Here is a 21604-nt window from a genome sequence, read left to right as displayed (position 1 = left end):
TCCAATCAAACATTGAGACAGAGGGCATGATTACAATTCGGGCCTGAATGATACCTTCTGAAATCATGAAGAGTAATTAAGTATTTGCCTGGAAGGATTGCAGATCAATAGGGTTTACTCTGAGAAAGAAGCCACTCATAATCTGGTGGCAGAACTTAGAAATAGATTCTAAGGAAAGACAAAGCTTAAAAAAGGTCAGTAAGTTATTCACTCGATTTTTGCAGAATAGTATGGCATCATAATTGTAATTATCTGTAGTATGTGCACTTGATTACCAGGATTGTTTAGTATGTAGAATTACCTTTGTAGTGTTTCATTTACATGCATATTTGAGAAATGGTCTTAAGCCTTACAAAGGGAATTATTAGATTAAAGAGCAGAATCAAATAGATTATTAGCTAATGGTCAAAATTAATTTTGTAATTCACTATTAGGATACTTTGCAGTAAATCAGTGCATTTATTAATGCGTTATATTAGAATTTACCAATGCTTGAATTGTGAATTTGGAAACATGGTTGAAGGATGTAAGATTAGTTACTATGGATGTATGCATATATCAGAGCATGGATATTTGAATATTTCCATACTTTGCACGAGCTGTAGGGTAAAGAAATGCATCTGATAATTGTGATATTGTTTGGTATAATGGGATTAGGAATATGTACTGATGTAACAGAATTTACTGATGTATGTTTAAGTCACTGATATCGTGGTGTATTATGTTTGTTTTACCATACAAGAAAGTATGGGTATCTCGATGTGAACGAATGCATGAATGAATAAAATGAATAGCCCTTATGTGATGATAGACTGTATAGTGTGAGACGAGAGGGCTAAGAAAAGAGACTGTACCATCCTTTTGTTTTCACAGGAAGCTTTTAGAGTCAGAGAATTTCCAGTTCCACTGGGTCCCAAGTCTTCAAGAGTTGGAGACAGAATTGAGACTGTAGCTGAGACAGAAGTGTAGTCATGGGAGTGAAAGTGGAGGAGGAGTCAAGAAAAAGTCAATGAGGAGGAAGAGAAGGAATTTGGAGGAAAGTTGGAGAGGAAGAGAAGGAAGTGGGAGACATCGGAGAGAGAAAGGATACAACAGATGAGTAGAAATACAAGGACATGTCGAAATCAATCTCATGCTGCTAATCAAGTGACGCAATAGGCTAAAGGCTTGAGCAGAAGGAATGTAAAATGAAATTTGAGTCTTTTCATTACTGAATTGTTATTCATTGAATTTCATCCTTATTTTGCATATTTAACCATCTAAAACTTCAAATGATACTCATGTATCACCTCTGCTCTATTAATGAACTTAGCCCACATGTAGGGACTTAACTGAATGACAGAGTGTGGCCTGTGTTGTGTATACTGTGTGCTTGACTTGTGTCCATGATTGCTGTATTGGGATGGAGTTTTTGCATACCTGATTTTTGTCATAAACTAAGTTGTAAAGAAGACGTTTCCTAGAATTTGAGTTCAAGGCCTAGCCTAGTTTATGAGTTAAAGGAATTTTCAAGTGGAATTCCAGAACATGATACTGCTTCATAAATCATGCGGTATGTGTATAAATAATGACTTGGTCAACAATTAATTAATTCCTGTTTTAGATTGGTCTCTGGAATCTACTGAGTTTACAGCTGTGTTGCCAAAATCAGAAATGGCATTGACAGAAGAATATTTATTCGAATTATACATTGGAATTATTAGAGAGTTCACTGACTTTGGATTAATACACTACTTTGGATTTGAGTTAATTCATTCTAGGACATTATGGATTGCATAACTAGTATACTGGGTCATTCAAGACTATTGGAATTCATTTGCAGCATTCTATATTTTTGGACTCATGATAAGACATTTAGGACTATTTGTAATTTATTTAATTATAGTGTGTCTAATTTATTTCATTATAGTGTGTCTTTTTAATTTTCTTTTGCAACCTATCAAAATAAATTGGTTGTTGAATTTTGCTTAATAAATTGTTGGTATCACTTCATTTCTTTTACATATTTTATGACCTACAGTTGTAAAAACTGGGTAAAGCTTTTCAGATGTCTCTATGGATCAGAAGGTCAATCCTTGATTAAGGGAACAGGACAATCACTTGCACTACTATATTCACCATATGGATAGAGGGTGTGACTAAATGTGCAAGCCACTGTCAAGACAAGATATACTACAGGCTAGAACTTCATTAAAATATATTCAGAGGTTCAAAACTTACACTTATACATGGATACCATGGATCAAGGTCACTAATTTATATTTTCCCTGTTATCTGATGCTGGGAGCATTGCTATGGTATGTGGAACACTGTCTAATCTCTCTCTCTCTCTATATATATATATATATATATACTCTCTCTCTCTATAGATATACTCTGTCTCTCTGTCTATCTCTCTGTCTGTCTCTCTCTCTCCCTCTCTCTCTCTCTCTATATATATATATATATAAAATTATATATTCTCTCTCTCTCTCTCTCTCTCTCTACAGATATACTCTCTCTCTCTCTCTTCTCTCTCTCTCTCTCTCTCTCTCTCTCTCTCTCTATATATATATATATATATAGTTTAAAGTCTGATACATCTTCAAGTGGTTCTTAAGTTATAATATTCTGAAAAACGATATGAAACACTGAATTTCATTTTCCTGGTATGTTATGAAATACACCATCTACCGGTAGTAATATATAAGTTTTGTAAAAAATATACTGAAAAAATATACTGAGTGGTTCAAAAGTTTGACTTTAGACATGGAGAAGTTGAGTCACATAATTACATTCTCCCCAGCCATGATTCTGATTTAAAGGCAAGGGCTTTAGTATGTTGCTAGTCATGATATATATGTGAACAAAATTTTCATTAAAATATCTTGATTGGTTCAAATATTATCCCCCAGAAAAGAGTACATATTCTTTTGCTGTGTGTTTAACCCTGTTAGAATATATATAATTCAAACTTTCAAAAACATCTCTCGAAAAATTAAAATGTTATATGCCAGACAATATAGATGGACAATGCCTCAACATAATGCAGCTGTCTTAATACAATAGAGACTCCATTACACTGGTATATGGCAGTTTTTACCGGTAAATTTTCTTCCTGTACTGTAAAACAATGAGTATTCGTAACGTAATCGAGCTGACCCTTTGAGACCGGGCAGGGTTTTAAAGAAACAATAAACACGTTCATGGATGACAAATGACAATATATTAAACACTGGTACTAATGATATGAAAATAACACAGAAAAGTATATAAAATGAATATAAAACACATATGAAATATACTTTGACTACTATGTCACACTCAAGTAGTCAAAAAGTTCTAGAAACTTCATGTAAACTTCATGTACACAAATATCTCTAGCAAACGTTCATATAAACAAATGCTTGTTGCAAACCCATATAATCAGCTACTGGTTGCAAACATTTATGTAGTCAGACACTACTGTCATAATTCACATGTAGTCAAACCACTACTTGTTATTGTTCTTCACTTGTAGTCAATACACTACTTGTTATTGAACTTTATTTGTAGTCAATACACTACTTGTTATTGTCCTTTACTTGTAGTCAATACACTACTTGTTATTGGAAAATACACGCTGACACGGCCTTCTCTCTGGCACGGCCACTTTCCCCTCCGCACTTGTACCCGTACGCTGGCACTGAATAGGTGGGTTATACTAGTTATGGCACACCAGACATCATGGTATTCACAAGCCCATCCAGCTGCTCATAACCGGCGAGCTGAATATGGAAAATAAACACACCTTTCCAATAGTCTAATTTAATTGGAATGGGTTTTGTTGCAACTATAAGAATATACGATAGGTACGAAGTATGACATAGGAATGCTATGCAATAAAAACAAACATACGTAATGCTATGACATTAATACAAACATAATGTTTTCGAAATTAGTCGTGATAGCGACTAGACGAAATTAACTCGTTACCACATTGCCTAGGTTATATCTTAATAAACTGAATTGCAAATACGATAAACGATGTGACCACATAATACAACAATGAATGTGCTTTTAAGAAACTGAATAATTATTGCAAATAATAAAAAGAGTTGACTAGAAAAAACATTCGACTCACCCAACTGTTTGGCTTTAACGAAATTACAATGGCACCTGCCCGACAGCTGAATATGTTTAAGAGCTTCCCTCTATATTGGCTGTGCCCTTCAACATCTCTACCCGATATATATAGTAGAGCCACGCGAGCAATAAAAGCGTCACACGATACGACGAAAAATTACATTTACAGAAATATTACGGCGCGTGAAACAAGACAACCTGATTAAAAGAAAAGTATGGAAGACTAAATGAGCCATATCGGCATTTCGTAACAGTATTCAGTATTCATCTACTGACAAATTGTTAAATGTGTTAGTCTTGAAAGTTAACTGTGTCACATCATTAAAGACTGTCAGAAGCTGATCTATTTTCATGAGATGTAATCACACGTAAACGTCAACTTTGACAGTGATTGACAACAACATTACAGCACCAGAAGAAGTGCTAACTTATCTTTCTAACGGATTCAGGTGGTGTAATGGTATATATGGATGTTATAATTCTGCCTCTCTAATCTGTTAAAATGGACATCATGCAGTGATCGCTTGAATTCCCATGATTATCCAACTATTGAAACATATGGATTGCTGCTGCAGCTTAACAAGTGAGGAAGCCTAGACGCCAGACTCATCATGTATAGTTGCTGTCAAAGAGATCCTTCTACACTGCTGGTGCACAAAGCAGTAGAAATTAAAGGACCACTATTTCGGCTTCATAGATAGTAATCCATGCTTTTATTTATTTTTGTTCAAGACAAATTAATAACTTCATCCTGCTTGCTGAGGAACCATCTTGTTTTGCATTTGGCTGCTTACTATTTAAGGATAATCATAAACTGTGTGATCTATAAGACATGCTGAAGTTGATGGATTTCCCTTGAACCAAGCCACTAAAATTAAACACTTTATGCAGTGCATGTGAGGACCTTAAACAAATTATGTTATAATTGAACTGTGAAAGACAGTTGTTAATTGTGTGTGGATTGCATTAGTGAGAGGTAGGGGATAATGCAGTCTGAGTTTCCTCTGACCCTTCATATCCAATTTGAGATATTTTGACATTTATGTCGGGGTGTGGAGGTAGAGCCAACTGGCTACTGAAAGTCAGAATTCACCACCATCTGGAGAAAGCCAGATTCAAGAATAGAGAGCACATATCCGCAAAGCTTTTGTTGGTATCACGTGTCAACCACATTGAGATGTGCTCTCTGCTCTACGAATCCAGCTTTCTCCAGCTTGCTGTGACAGGTTTCTGGTTGTTGTTCTCGGAATAAATATACTGAGAAATAAGTATGCTTCTATTTACAATATTTGACACTCGTTTATTAACTTTTAATGTTTTGAACAACAACATTGGGAAGGGGTTTATTGTTACTATCACATGCCTATTGGACCTCTGATTTGATGGACATGGAGATTGGTGATATTTGTTTATTCATGTGACTAGCCATGCACATGGTGAGTACCAGGTCAAATTTTATCAATGTTGAAGTTTCATCTTGTAATTATCAGTTTATTAAATACATAATAAATATAATGTTCAGAATTTCTGAGAATTAAACTCATCTTCCTATCGATTTCAAGCAAGTGTTATGGCTACAAGTAAGCTTGTTTATGTTCGTTTGGTACATAGTACTAAATGACTACTCAATGCTGCTAGAATGTGGTGGTGTCTAATTCCAACCTTTTGATACACAATTGGCTTTGATCTCACATCCCAACAATAATTATGGCAAATTAGCTACATGGAGTGGGATGGGTCAGAGGAAACTTGGACATGGGAATACACCACCATCCTGGTGTTGGTTTGTGACATTGCCTGTTATCAACAAAGCTCCTATAAAGGTCAGAAATGCATTAAGTTCATTTCGTTTCAATTGATTTTAATGAAATGTGGGGAAATCTGGCTTTGTACCAACTTGTCCATCCTTGGCAGTACAAAGTACCAGTAGTTACACAATCTTAGCAGAATCTCCGAACAGGTGTATAACAAAAAGAACTTTGTACATTATCATTATGTATTTTTGTTCCCATTAAACAGAGGCATATGGGACAGTATGTTCCAGAATATAAATGGCTTTGCTGAACAGTTTTTGAAATTATGTTTGATATGACCTACTAATGAAATAAGAGAGTAGTGCTTGCAAAGATGCATTCCCAAATTTCATGATTTTATATGGGACAGCATACACAAAGCATGCCTAAATGTATGTTGTTGTAGGCTTAATGCCACAACCTAAGCCAATAAAATGTAAAAGATGGGTCATAGTGACCTTTCTGTGTATGGGCTTAATATAAAGTGAGATTTAAAAATTGTCATCTAGCATCAATGGCAAAAATGGTAAAGTCAACCAAACTCAATGAAATGTGAAATATTGGTTACAGTGACCTACTTGTATGTTGAGGTGTAGTAGCAAGTTGTATCTAAAATTACTAGGAGAGTGACATTCTTTTGTGTAAGGATTTGGTACTAATAGAGACAATTATAATCGTCTAGTATGATGATTCTAGCATGAAAAGAGCTCGTGAAATAAACTTCAGACACATTTAGCCAAAGTGAATGAAGCATGAAATATAGGTCACAATGAACTTTTTATCAAAAGAGTGTAATGTTCATCAAGATGCATTCTCTCATCAGGTTTCATAAATCTATTTATAACAGTGTATATACAGGGTGGTAAAATCTGCTGGGTCACAAGCTAAATGCAAAAATGCAACTGAAGTCAAAAAAATATGAAATGCTGGTCACAGTGGCATTCTTTTGTGATAAGAGTTTGGTACTATCAGAGATGCACGCATTCATGTAGCTTGATAAATGTAGCATAAACCAAGCTCAGAAATAAACTTAACAGGTACAACTGTATCACAGTATGTGAAGCATGAAAAATGGATCAAAGTGACCAACCTCTGTGATGATAGTGTATCACTTATTAAGATAAACTTTCATGACTCTAGGAATAACAGTATTACATATATATATAGATATTGCCTAAATGATATTTTGACATAGATAAATAAAGAAACTAAACATAAGACAATAAAATGTAAAATTTATGTCAGTCACATGGGTATCATACTAGCAGAGAAGAATATAATTATTTAATATGATGATTTTGGCACAACACCTTAAGATATAATTTATTAACACATTTAACCAGAGCCAGTGAAATGCCACCATGACCTACATTTATGAAAAAAAAACTATAGTGATCATGAAGAATCTGGGTGCATATATATATATATATATATATATATATATATATATACAGGTGAAAACATCTAAGTTGGTCATGAGCTATATGCGAAAACGTAACCTAAGCCAATAAAATATGAAATGTAGATCACAGTGACCTTCCTTTGTGGTAAGGGTATGATATTAAGAGAGATGCATACAATCCTATAATTTGATGATTCTATCATTGAGAAATAAATGTAATTACAAAATTTGAACAGAGTTAGTCAAGTGTGAAATACAGATCAGGGTAACCTTCCAATGGGATGAGGGTCTCAAGATCCATCCCTGTAAGTCCAGATATAACTTGAAATAAAACCTGAATTAAACCACAAATTTAATCCAGAATACACAATGTACATTTGTACAAGTATGTACTCATTTATCCTCTTAGTCCCCTCCCATTGGGATGTAGAAACTACAAAATCCTCTCAAAACTGTTGCCTAGAACCTACATAGAAAGCATGGTTGACATTTATCGAGCGTAATATGCATTTATCTGTGAGGATACTACAGTCAATACTAGTACAATAGCTTACCTATACACTGTAGAGATGAGCTAACAAATTTCAAATGATGACAGATGATTAAAAACACATTTGATTGGTGAAGAACCATACCAATAAAGCTAACCTGTCTTAGATTCCATCATAAACTATGCAAGATTATATAATTAGTGCAATCATTCCAACAGAATTTGCAGAGGCAAATAAATTGTCAATATTCTCATCCTCAGATGGTGATGATATTCTTTACAAAGTTTCATGGTGATCCATTGAAAACTGTAATACCAGTTGCACTCATAAGAGTCTATCTAGCTATACTGCATTCAGGTGCAAGTCACACAAGGATAATAACTCTTACAGATTTGCTTATACGAGCATCTTCATATGGTAACAATAGTATTTTTCAAGTGTCAGGGCAATCTATCACAAAAGGTATCAAGTTCAAGTTATTGAAAATTTGATCATGTTGGAAAAAAGCATGTCCTAGCCTGTGACCTGCAATAACAAGGATAAACCTGAACAATCTCCCTCTGTTCCACATAGATTTTGACTCTGCTCCATTCTGCTTTTTATTAATTTGTTAATGTCTGAACATACTGAAAGTCATTTATTCTATCATACTGTTGAGCTACCAGACGAAGTTGGCCACTAAGCCACCTAATTTATGTTAACCTTGTCTTTTTCTAATAGCAAAGCAAAAATGACTTTCAATGCCCTGTGATTTACTGAATTTAAGTGGTAGTTTATTAACCATTTTACCAACTTACAAGACAATAATCGCATTACTCCTATTAGTGAAAATTAATGACAATGTGCTCTTTTAAAGTCATATGACCAAAATACCCTGCATAAATCTCCATCCAAACATATACTTTCAAGTATGAATACAATGGCCATGTACAGAATGCATGTACAAAATATGTTTATCATAAATGTAAAACATGGATTTCTAAACCTGAAAATAAAATATTGCTTAAAACCAATGTTAAATGGATACTGAGAAATAGGGGACATAATTAAAATGAAAGAAAACATTTAGATAAATATAGCATTTCTTGCTTTGCACCCACTCTCTGTTCAGCTCCCACTTCTCACTACTTAGTCCAAAAGAAGTCACTTCTCCCTAAAATTAAAGTCTAGCTTGACCCCTTGACCCGTGACTTAGTCTAATATTAATAATAGAGTCTAAACAAACTGGAATTATTAGAAAATAGATTGTCTAAATAATCAAAGACAAGGTGTTTACTCATAAAAATATAAAATCCAAATCCCCTCACCAAAGATGTACATTGAAATACAGATTCAAATGTAGTATTGATTCTGAAGCAATGGGAGTTGAGTACATTGCGAATATTTTTGCCTTGACAGAAGAATGAGTCAGGCTGGGCTGGAGAATTTTGAACGCTTTAACACTTATAGGTCTGTGCTAATGCCTTAGCATACAGTGACCTGGTTTGAATAAGCCCAAGTTGAATTCATTTGGATGTATCTAGCATTGACATGAATGCAGGTAAACAAATTCTAAGATACTGAGGGTGTGCTGAATGAATAGCTGAAAAATGCACAATTCACTCATGCGTGGAAAATGTTTGACTGCCAAGTGAGCAGTGTAGTTGACATATAAATAACCCTTTATAGAACAATGCTGCACATGTTCATAAATTTTAATCTCCTCCACCAAAGAATCAAGGAAGGTTTTCTTTACTCCAATGTTCCAGAACATAACTTATTTGATGATACCGACACAAAAATTCAACTGAGCTGTACTGTACATATATTACAACATAAAGTACATGTCATTAAGCCAGTAAACACTGGCAGAATATACAAAATAGGATATAAATAAAACATACCTGATTGTACTCCAGTGAATGATGTTAGCAGAAGAAAGCAGAATATGAAATGTAACTTCATGGTTGATCTAAAATGTACAAAACATACATGCATAAATGAAATTTATTTAAGAATTAAATATCATTTTGCACACTCTAAACCTACTGAGAAACTGACTTACTTTTACATATACTGCACATGTACAGAAAACAAGACTCCTCTGATGGGATTCCTACAATACGAAGTAACAATTAAATAAGGTATAGAAATTCACAAGATGTTAGGGTCTTCTTCCCATATTCTGTTTAACTGCCAAACAGAGTACTGAAATTTACATGTGAGATTTCTTGACAAATTGCATTTTAACATGTTACATACCTGTCAAGTCACAATGTAGCACCAAAAAATCTTAAGATTGTCAAACATGCAGAAGTAGCTATTATTGGAATAGGAGAAAATTTACAAACATCCAACCATAACAAATGGGGAAGGAGGGTAGAAAACACTACTAAATTAAAGTTTCCTTCAAAAGAATATCCTGATTATGGAAAGCAATTGTAGTTGATTTTGTAAAATATTTAGTCTAAACATATGTACTGATATTCATACTGAAGTATTCTGCAAGAAAGTAATTCACATCTAAAGGTTTTCCTGCTTATTAGATAACTAGTGAAGATTGTTTCTTCAAGTTTAACAGATAGAAGCATAAAAACTTAAAAGAAAAGAAGCTGTCTAGTATCTACTGAGTTCAAGTTCTGCAGGCTTTAGCAGGATAACAATACAAACAGATGTAACCCTGCCAGTTCTGGACAAATATTTTGCATTAAAATTGGGTCATTTTAATCAAATGTAACTATGCTGACTTTGCATAAGTTGTCAGAGCTGCAAACAATAAATGCTGCCCTGATGCATCTGAACTTACACTTAATGCACTGAATTTCATCAGAAAAGTACAAAAAATAATGAAATATATAAGAAAGTTAACATATATGAGTACCTTATTAATGCCCTCAGCAATTAATTAGGCATCAGTGAAGAGGTTTTCTTACAAATGACATTCAGTAGTTAATTTAGTACATGTAATACCTTTAAAAGAAGAAAGGGGAAAACTGCATAATATAGTCCTACCTCAAGCCATCAAATACCGATACAGATTGGCTATTAATATGTAAGATGCTAAGTTTGATTTTACTGGTATATTTATTTTCTGGTACTGATTATGGTATTGCAAAACAAGAACTACGCACAGAAGAGACACCTTTACTCATATTATTATGACGTAGCTACATGCTATGATTGTATTTGTAGTGAACCTCTCCAAAATATGAAGCACCTTTATCTTAATAGTGAATAGATATGGAAAACTTCAAAAGGCAATTACTTGTACACAAATCTATGTAAATACATTATAAGGATAAATGATTGCACTATGCTAATTATGACATTTTCCTCCTGTTTTCTTAAAATATAAAATGATTTAAAATACACAAATTAATTTGGCCATTTGCATGATGCATTCAGATGCAGCGTAATAGGAAAATATATTTCACATGGTGAAATCAAGTCAAATAATCTATTAACTATACATATAAATTTTAGCAAACAAAACAAGATCCATTAATGTGAAGACCAAAGTTATTCTGTTAATAGTATTTAGCATTAGCTTTATATTAACAACATGAATAAAGCTTGCAAACACTTGAAGCTTAAACAGTAATGTAATTCTGAACTTTAAAAGTATGTCTCCATGCATAATACATACAAAAGTTTTGACAATGCTAACAATATGTTACATACACAGGATAAATTATAGTTTATAGACAGACAGAATGAAATTGGTTCTTTCATATTGATGTTTGAGTTCCTTGATGCTTTCAGAATATACGGGAAAACTGATGAATATTATAATCCAGATGTTGATTAAATAACATATTTTTGGTATCATTTATTGAGAAATGAAGTTACTAATTTGTTTAGAATTTGCAGCAAAATTCAGTTCACTTACTACTTAGTAATCACTGTCAGAAGAACCATATTAGGATTATCAAATGTATAAAACCACATATTTTACAGACTAGATTTTGCTGCCTGATTACTGCAATTTTAGTGGCCTAGAAAAATCTTTTGGACAACCATTTGTTTTTAAATACTAACATGGATTTTCATAAATGTTCTGCCAGATAAGATTCATGCCAAGTATGATGAGAATCCATCACTAGGTTTAGGGCATATATGCAAATGGAAAATTAAAACCTTCAAAAATTTTTGATACCACAACTAGAGAAGAGAATGCTTTGGTCCAGTTATAATTATTTCTGAAAGGTGGAATCGCTATAAAGTTAAGTTGTCTGCATTTGCAAAATACACAATGGAGGGAATGTGTGCATACCTCTGTGCTACTTCCATGTATTGTGACTGAATTTCTTTCATTATTTAGGGAAACAATCCACTGCTTAAAGCAGAGAGCTGATTTAAATGACCGCCCCCATGTGCTTAATGAACCTGAATTAGTTCAAAATACACCAGATTTAGCAATTATTTAAAACGGGAAAATTATTTTTGCCTGAGCAGACAATAGTATTTTCTAAAAATGCAATGAATGAATTATACAATATCAAAAAAAAGTTAACAGTTTTTGAGATATGAAGATGTGAAGTAAGGCCAGGCTGTATACCCTATCAGCCAAATATTATTTGATATGATAATTTCACTTACTAATCACTGAAGCCAATGGGCAAAATCTGAATGAACAGAACAGGTGACCAAATGATCTTTAACAATGATTTAGTGCATTTTGACATGCTCAAGAAAGCAGTACAAAATTACAAAATACTATCACCTCTCACAAGTCCAAGGTTGTTACAATCCCTTATCTTTTATAAACTGTTATAAATATCTGGCTTACTCTTGACCTGGATAATTCAGGCTCAGATGTTCAAGGAAATACTATAGTAGAACAGCTTCTAGTCATGGTGATTTTCCAACCTTGGCTCAGGTCATTACCTCTTCTTAGCAACAGTCACAATTTTTCCATTATTCATGTACCGATACCTAATTGAAAGTGAAAGAGAAACATTCATTAATAGTGATTTAGTTGATTCATGTGAATGTGTAACAACAACAGCCAACATGTGTATCATTTTTGCTGATGAATTCCAAAAAGTAATTGGCAAACGTTCACCATGAATTTGATACATATCAAATTTGGCATGGTATCTTGCAGTTTGGCATTGTTACTCTAAAATCAAAAAGGTATGACAATATGGATGAATGGACCAATAGATGGAGAAATAAATCTTAAAGATAATAAAACTGATAATTTCTCAATGGCAATCACACGCCTTTTAGTTGTATGCCTGAAAGAGCAAATCATTTATTGGACTACTGATGGACAAAACAATACAAGTACATGTATCTATAATGAAGATATCTCACAGACAAATGCACATTAAGTTCATGAATTTAATACATATATGAAGTTCATTAGGCATCATTTTGATTAGTTTCCACCTCTGCTCCAGAAATTAAAGTGTGAATGATGAAATGAAGGTTAAACAAAAATGGATGGTGAACACTGAGAGTGCTGAACACAATTTATAAATGTCTCTCTGCCCCAGTAAAGCCAGGTCAAATTCTGAAAAGTGGGGATTTGAGCTAAAATTGCATCAGAATAACATGACATCACAACAAAGGTTGTATTAGTATTAATAAGGTGCAGCCACTAAAATGGAAGAAATCAGATGACAAGAGTACCATTGCAAATAAGATCAAGAAAAGCAACTAAGAAAGTACCACAAATGCTGGAAAAACAAACCCAAATAGTGAAGTATGACCCACAAGAGGCTGTGAAAAATGAACCCAAACAGCTTAAGTATGACCCTGGAGTGGATGTGATCTTGTGCATTTTCTACACGGAGTATATGGATATCAGAGGGGAAATGATATACCTCTGCCACACATCAATATGATTCATGATACATAGTATCATACATTATCAACTTGATCTTTTTTATCTTTTAGAAGGTCTGTCAGTGGTAGGATGGTGCTGTTTTGTGTGCTGACATTTTGACTGTGCTTCTAGTATGTTTATTAAGGCTGATGTGACCAGCGACAAGTGATGAATAGCATGGAATAAAGTACATGGAAGTAGTTTTATAATTACGCAACAAATCTTATATACAGGATATGTACCAAATGGAAGTTAAAAATATTAAAGGGCATACCTAAGTGGTACACAGGGTCAAGACTTTGGGGTCATCCCAGATCAAGGTGTATCACTTGATATATCTGATGTTTTGAAATTTTACAATCATTTTTTTTTCTTTGCTTTATTAGAATAAATGAAATGATCTCTTTAGCCTAAAATGTAATTAGAGTTGATGTTCAAATGTATTGCTGAAGAAAAGAAAGGTTTCATGGAGTTTTTCAGTGTATAACAGTTTATTATGTTATGATAATGTTAACATTTTGATGTTAGAAGAGCAAACATTTAACAATAAATGGGGTACAACATACAGTTTGAAACACTTTGAGACTATTATATACAACGTTATGTCAACATACTGCATCAAACTGGCACCATCACAGTCTTCAGATACACCAATGCAGCTAAAATTCAATGTAGTGAACACACCAAACGGAGAATGGTTATTTAGATTTTTTTTTATAAAATGCATAATTTCTCCTGACAGTGGTATATGGATTAAGATAAGTAAAGATACTGCATGATTTTCCTCCCTAGTAGGCCTAGAACGGCATATATTAGGCATATACTTATGATTACAGAAGGTCGTATCGTTGCTTACAGTTTAACTGTCAGTTAAACACTACTATTTGGCAATATCACGCGCGGGGGGGGGGGGGGGATTTAATCTGAGGATGATCTCGATCAGATCAAGGCTTGGAATTTATCATATTTTGAAAGCCATGCGTATTAGAGATATAAACTAAAGTTGGATATTATTCATCTTTAATGCGATATTGCCTACTATTTTATATTCTATATATGATTGAGAGTTACACTGGAAGCAACGGTACTAGTCCCTGTGCTTATGATGGCTGTAGTATATTTTTGATGCCGTTCTCATATTGGGGTCAGCGAAACAGTAGATGGATTTCCATAAGAGTGCAAGAATGAACTTAGTAAGCCACTTCACACATTTTTTCTGGGGGTGATAGCAATAAAACAAAAACATTATGTGCTATGTCTTACATTGTATGACTATAATGAACAGTTACAGAACACGGTGATTTTCCGTATGACTCAATTTATGTTGATTAGATTAGATTGTTGAATTAATGAGGTATGCGCACATATGTGCATGTACCTCAGTTTAACGATCGCACAGCGACCTGCTAATTGATAATGGGGGAAAGTTATGTTGGCGCCAAGAGTTACTTACCAGACTATATCCACCACCTACCAACCATCTTCTTCGGAGCTAAGTCATCGTAGCCAGATTAATGGCCAAATGAGACGGGTATATGAACTGCACACGTTGTTATCACGTGCCCAACAAGTTGTTCTCTCCCTTTTTTACTGGGGTGTCTGTTAGTCTAATTATTCCGAAATGTAGATCCTTGTATTGTTTTGGTACTTAAAGTTATTATCGATTACGGGTTTTAATCCGTATTAAAAGTGTTTTCTTATCGTTGCATGGTGGCAAACTCAAACGTTTCTATGACACATTTGCTCACTTACTTCTTACAGCTTATAATCGGTCTCGACAATACCGCGTCAAATATGCACTCTAACTTCGGTGATCTATGTCATTTTCACGGATTACAATTTTACGTTTTCAGTGTTTCTGTTCACGTTGTCTGTAGTGAAAGTCTCCTTACCCTTGACTTCAAAGCTTTTTATCTTCAAACTTGAATGTTTTCTCACTTATGTGAGTCAGCAGCGAACTAGTACAGTGCTTTGCCTAGTTAATTACTTACCCAAATAATCTGGTTTTAACCGGCTCATGCAACGATTAACTGGCTCGATGTAAACTCTAAAGCTCATATCATTTGAATGTATTATACAAAATGATATGATGAACAAAGCGGGGTATTTCAGTCAAGGATATGTTTGTTTACCTTTCTTTCAGAAAATATAGTTTAATCAACACGAATTTTTTCAGAGGGCTGTTAGTGCTTTAAATCAGAGCAAGATTTATACGGGTTGGGGTGGGGTGGGGGGCATTGTAAGCTATTTGAAAGCATAAACTATTTTTTTAAAATCCCCATCTACGTGAATCTTTCAGGGAGTGCATAGCCAAGTCAAAGGGATGTGTTAGACTGTACAATGGATTCTCTTAAAAATGGAGGGTCTAACTACCCCACCCCTGGCCCCCGCGCGGATGCCAGTCCCCACCCCTAACAAAAATACGTCAGTTTCTTATTATCTTCCATGAATAACATTCACCTACCATAAAACGAACGGACATAACAATGCTGCCGAATGGCTGCATACGGCTTCAATTTAAAAATCATCATCAAAGCTGCAAAATAAAACGATCTGTCGCAACTTTGTATCATCTCGTTCAGAACAACTGCTAACTGATTTCCTTGTGGTACTGAAATTATATGCAATTATATTTAAAGTTGGAAAAAATCAGTACGGTTATTTTGTTTCATCAGCAGCATGGCATTACATCTTTGACTGGCATTAAATCCTGACTGAACAGAAAATAAATCCGAGAACAGAAAGAAAAAAAGCTAAAATAGATTTCGTGATATTTTGTCCTAATACACCAACATACAAGTATTAAGGATACAGATGAAACATGAAGATAAAAAAAACATAAAAATTGTGCTACTGAACCTCAGTTTTCAAGTACCGAACAGATGTAGCATTTGCAAGGATAACGCTTACGTGTGATGACTTGGTGTGTGTTTATCTGTCTGAAAAGCAAAAAGAACAAAAGTTATCAAAAGCAGCTTACGACGGAAAGGAATCACATTATTTTACTTGACTAAGTCATTAATGTATTACTTTTACAACATACTGAAGCAACAAATATGGCAATAATGAGCAATAATAATGACTGACTCAAAAGCCATATATGCATTAATGTGGAGATCAAGCAACAATAAACAAATAAGAACACAAAGACTTGAAGGGCATCATTAAGATGTGTGACACCAGTAATTATCTAAACAAAATCTTTTCGTTTGCTTCAAATGAAAGGCAAACGTTGTTACGGTTGTTTTAATCCAAGCTGGATTTGTTGAACAATACCTCAATTTAAGAATTGGCTGCCATTTTATGAAATCCATACGGTGTCTCTCCATTTATAAAAAGCAGTCAAAGGAGTTTGAGGGCCGTATGACCCATGGCGACCGTACTTTTAGTGCCACAAGACATCTTGCTCCCGGGGCAACCGGAACAGTCATACGTTTAGAACATTACAAACAATTTTCTCAGCTTTCCGCCCCACCCCACCCATTAGTAAGCTACTGCTCATGGACGTCTTGTTCTTACCTTCTAGGACCATCTTTCTTATGTAAGTTGAAAAGACTTATTTCTATTCTATATTAATATATGATTAGTCTTATTTCTAGTTTATTGGGTATCTTCATGAGATGTAAAATCAATAATTATTTATACGGAGAATTTTCAAGTCGAAATTTTTCCTAATGTTTATATTGAAAATACTATATGTTAATGTAATGGAATATTTTTTCATCTTTTATTTCTTTAAAATGTATGTATTGAAATTTGGTCCCATGTATGTGCATGCACTTTTGTGGTTCATTTCTTGTCTTTCGCAGTACACACATTGTTGGATTCAACTTTTAGAACAGGACTACGTCATTGACATTATTTACAAAGTGAAAGGAAAATTGGATTGTATGGGATAAATGGTAATTAGTGGAGAAGCTTAGTTGTGCTCTTCCCTCCAAAACCCGGAAGTTTTTAGGGTTCACCTCCTAATTACACCGAATTAATGATATTACATCATCTAAGAACCTTTCAGCCTCCGGCATTACCAGAAAACAATGTATGTCAAGAACGCGTCGTCTCTTGCGTCAGTACAAACTGAACTTCGACGCACGTTATCTCTGGCACAACGACATAAAATGTTCGAAACGCCCCAAAAACATAATTTATAAATAATCATTAATACTGATTATTATGGCTGTATGACCTGTATTAGCGGAAAGAAGGTGTATTGTCCTCTATCTACCTTTTTAGGTCACTAATGACAAGCCACATAATCTATCCACCATGAATTTTAAGCGAGCGTACTGTATGCAGCCACGCTCATGAGGCGACATACGGTACCGATCGATACTACAAACACGGACAATTAATTACTATGTTGCTAATAGCGGCGTGAAGACTGTTTTACTCGACTTTTACGTCTGAAAATCAGCACGGTGCCTTATGTGTGCTCGTAGTTGCCCGTGATTTTCCATTTTCGCCAGCACTGTCTCAAATTAGGCGGCGCTAATTATTTAATTCTCAATAGCCACCAGATACAGATTAATAATCGTGTTGAGACTGCTTTGTGACTATGCAAGCAGCTCTACATAAACTCATACACGTGAATGTATAAAAATTAATTTGCTGGCACCACCAGTGACATCATTTACCATCGATATAGCCCCGATAATAATTCCGATTGGTGTGTCATTTATGACTGTTGTGTTTGCAATTTCGGTTACGGCAGGACCAACATTTGCTGCCGCATGAAGTTCACAAATAGCATCTCTTGGTGATTTTTTTCTAGTTGTTAACATTGAGGGTCAATCATGGTTCTTCTGATTATTATACCTCCAACAAATATGCAGTATTTGGCCAAGAAACATAGTTCAGCTTAAGTGATATGTTGATTGAAAATGATTTGTATTATTCTTAGAAATGTACAATTTCAAAGCTGCATACATTATACTGCAATAGACAATATTTATAATTGTAGTTCAAATTCGTATAGTAATAATCTAAGTCTATTTTTTCAGTAAATAATAAAACTCAATTTTAAAGCTGTTCGATAACTTATGCATGTACAAAGAATATCGCTCCAATGGATGCTAATGTATTTAGCATATAATCTTATCCTTATTAATGTTATCTGGCTTACGTTTATGCTGCATTGGAAGTAAATGAATTAAAATTAATAACAACATAGTAAATAATTACTGTTTAGAAGTATACTGTTGTGCATAATAATTTTAAAAGTTCTACTATGTTCGTCAGATGGAATTTGATCAATGGTGTATGTTAATGTAAACATGTACATGCATGCTTAGTTTATCGGATTATAATTAGCTGAAACCACTGTTTTTGTATTTCTTTATTATCACATGTTTGTATCCCCACTTCCCCTTCCCCCTAATGAGAAAGTAAAGAGTCACTCTAGTATCTGAAAGATCGAGAAGATAAATCATTAGTTATGGGACAAGCCAACATTAAAGTGTAAATTTTCAAACTGTAAAGTTTTGCAGTCTGAGGTTCAGTGCTTCTTACACAAGAAAAATAATTTACATCAAAGTCCGAAAGTTGGAGGGGGAGGTCCACCCATATTTACTTTTACGTATATTTTTCAATTTGAATTCTTTTTTGTCTTAAATCCATTGACGTGACATGCTTTTGTACAAATTTTTATGCAAACAAACATGTTGTAATTACCATCAGTTGTTTCCATGTTCAGGTGATCGGACACGCGACCACAAAATAATTCTTTATCCATCAAGTCTTGTCTATGTTTCGGGAAAGGAATAAATCTAATTACTCCATTTAGATGATATTGACATTCATAATTACAAGGCTCCCACGGCCATCTTTTCACCATTATAGATTGAGAAATCAACAAATCATTGGAAAACTTTTAAATACTTAGTATAATGAATTCATTATTGCCAGAAGCAGCTTGTCGGAGGAATAACTTTCTATCATGAAGTGAAGGTCGTTGTTAAGGGGCAACTTTCTGGGGATCTATGAAGAACACATTAGCTGAAACCAGATAGCAATTAATTAGATTTATTGGGACAGGCGCTTATCAAATCGCCATACTGCCATGATTGGTAAAGTCTTTTCGAGGGGAGAATTTCATTCTTAATTAAGCATTTGTTTATTTAGCCAACAGAAGACTGGTAGAGACAAAAGCTAACTTCGATTCCATAGTGAAAATGTCAAGATTGAAAGATCGCAGAACACTGTTACTCAAACTACAAGGTCACGTTGACCCATACTTTGGCGCCTCTGGAAATAGGCGGCAGATATATTTGATTCTGATTTGTGACACTAAATACGGGGCGTGTTTCCCGCACTATATTTCCTAGTTTTAATATCGCCACATCGAAAATTTTAATCATTCTAAGCTTTTCTGCAAGAGTAAACAAGTGTAGAAGACTGAGAGTAATTTGGGAGAAAATCTCTCATAAAACTGTTGTCAAGAAAAAACCGACGAACAAATTTGGCGGTGAAAGCGAGGAACGCTGAAAGCTCAAAGATATATGTGACAATTCCGTGTAATTTGCTCATGCCATATATAATGCTTTGCTCAATTTATTTATTTATATTTGCATGAATCTATTTTCTACATTCGTACATCGATGTGCTTTATGAAGTATAACTGTGTTGAGTTTATGCATAGGAAGTCGTACATTGATCTTTTTATAAGTTTAACGAATTGTTTGAATTTGTCGTCTTGTTTGCATAATAATTAGGTTCTAAGAATGTCATGCATTACATTAGTTAACATGAGTTACGAGAATCAGTGTGAATTCACAGAGTTTAGAAGATGTCACGTATTATTAAGGTTCAGTGTGTATTGACTGAAATGAAGTAGTAAGGCATGTAATTTATTTCATTTATTCACTTGTGTAAATTGAGGCTGACTCGGAACCGTTATGCCTCGTGTGGTGTTAATCTGTGGTGTTAGTGCGTGATGAATTAGCCATTAAACTAACTAGGGTCATTATAAGAACACGTGGAGCCGACTGATAACCATAACATCTGTTTAGCACCAATAGTAAGATCTGATAACGAGAGGGGATAGTGCATGCCCCTGTATGATAAACAGCAGAAAATTGAGGTTGTCTCTATTTATATTCTTTAGAAGGGAGAAAATAGCTCATGTGACGTATTATCTCTGAGACGTATTCGGAGAGGTATCCTGCGACGTATTAATTCTTAGACGTATCCTGTGACATATCTGTGAATCTAGGTGCTACGCATATAGTTGAGGACAGAAAGAGGCAAAACAGAGGGAGGTCGAAGGAACAGCTACAGTGGAAGTGGAGTGAACGGAGAAGCAGGTTATGCAATTGTACAAGGCATTGACTTCGATTGTTCACTTGATCCTATGATGAACTAAATCTATCAAGAAAACAGATCGGCTACTTTATGTAAATATATTTGTGTTCGTTGTAATTCGGTGAAAGTTTTATTTCTAGAAGCAGAGTATATTGCTGATGTAATGAATTCTCACAATTGTTTTTATGTAATTGATTAAATTGTTGTTTACATGTACGGGGGCTCGTGTTGGTCTGTTCTATATCTCGGGTCAGATCTCTATATATTCCAACTATAAGTTTCACCACTTATATTTGTATTTACTCGAACCGGGCAATGACATCGAGGGTGGTAAACCTCTAGATAATGAGAACAAAATTAAGCGGATACCTTGAAAGAAGGTAAATCCGCCAACCCACACACCTCTTCCAAGAAGAGGGGGCTTTGTGTAAAGTTTCTGTAAAGTGTACCCGTGGGTACGCTTACAGTCGGCATTAGTGAGAGTTAGCTGGGCAAAAAAAACAAGTAATAGTCTTTGCTTTTTCTCTTGTTGCATTTTTGTATCCTTGTTACGTTTATACCAGTCCCGGTTCTTTTTCTGTTTCTGTTAGCGCTGTCACGTGTTCCACTGTGGCTTTGTTTGCCTTTTCAATGTCCTCGTCACATTCCGCTATTTCCTTTGTTGGTTTAATCAAAGGTGTAAACGTCTGTTCCAAGCCTGCCT

The 21604-nt window shown here is 34.5% G+C and overlaps 1 protein-coding gene across 5 annotated transcripts in view; it reads right to left on the bottom strand.

Moving 5' to 3' along the window:
• LOC149774245 (uncharacterized) overlaps positions 1–15577 on the bottom strand; it is an 85792-nt gene extending 70215 nt beyond the window's left edge. For all 5 annotated transcript variants that reach the window (XM_089945566.1, XM_089945569.1, XM_089945567.1 and 2 more), the window contains exons 1-3: positions 15056–15577; positions 12559–12704; positions 9674–9741 (exon numbers count right to left, since the gene is read on the bottom strand). In XM_089945566.1, the coding sequence (XP_089801692.1) occupies positions 9674–9734 (61 nt within the window). In that variant the 5' untranslated portion in view covers positions 9735–9741; positions 12559–12704; positions 15056–15577. The remainder of the gene's footprint in view (positions 1–9673; positions 9742–12558; positions 12705–15055) is intronic.
• Between the last annotated feature and the right edge of the window lie 6027 nt (positions 15578–21604).

The sequence above is a fragment of the Sinohyriopsis cumingii genome, unplaced genomic scaffold, assembly GCF_028554795.1.
Source record: "Sinohyriopsis cumingii isolate HCF-2022 unplaced genomic scaffold, ASM2855479v2 utg000360l, whole genome shotgun sequence".
In the NCBI taxonomy this organism is placed as follows: Eukaryota; Metazoa; Mollusca; class Bivalvia; order Unionida; family Unionidae; genus Sinohyriopsis; species Sinohyriopsis cumingii.
This window is presented reverse-complemented; position numbering and strand designations above follow the sequence as displayed.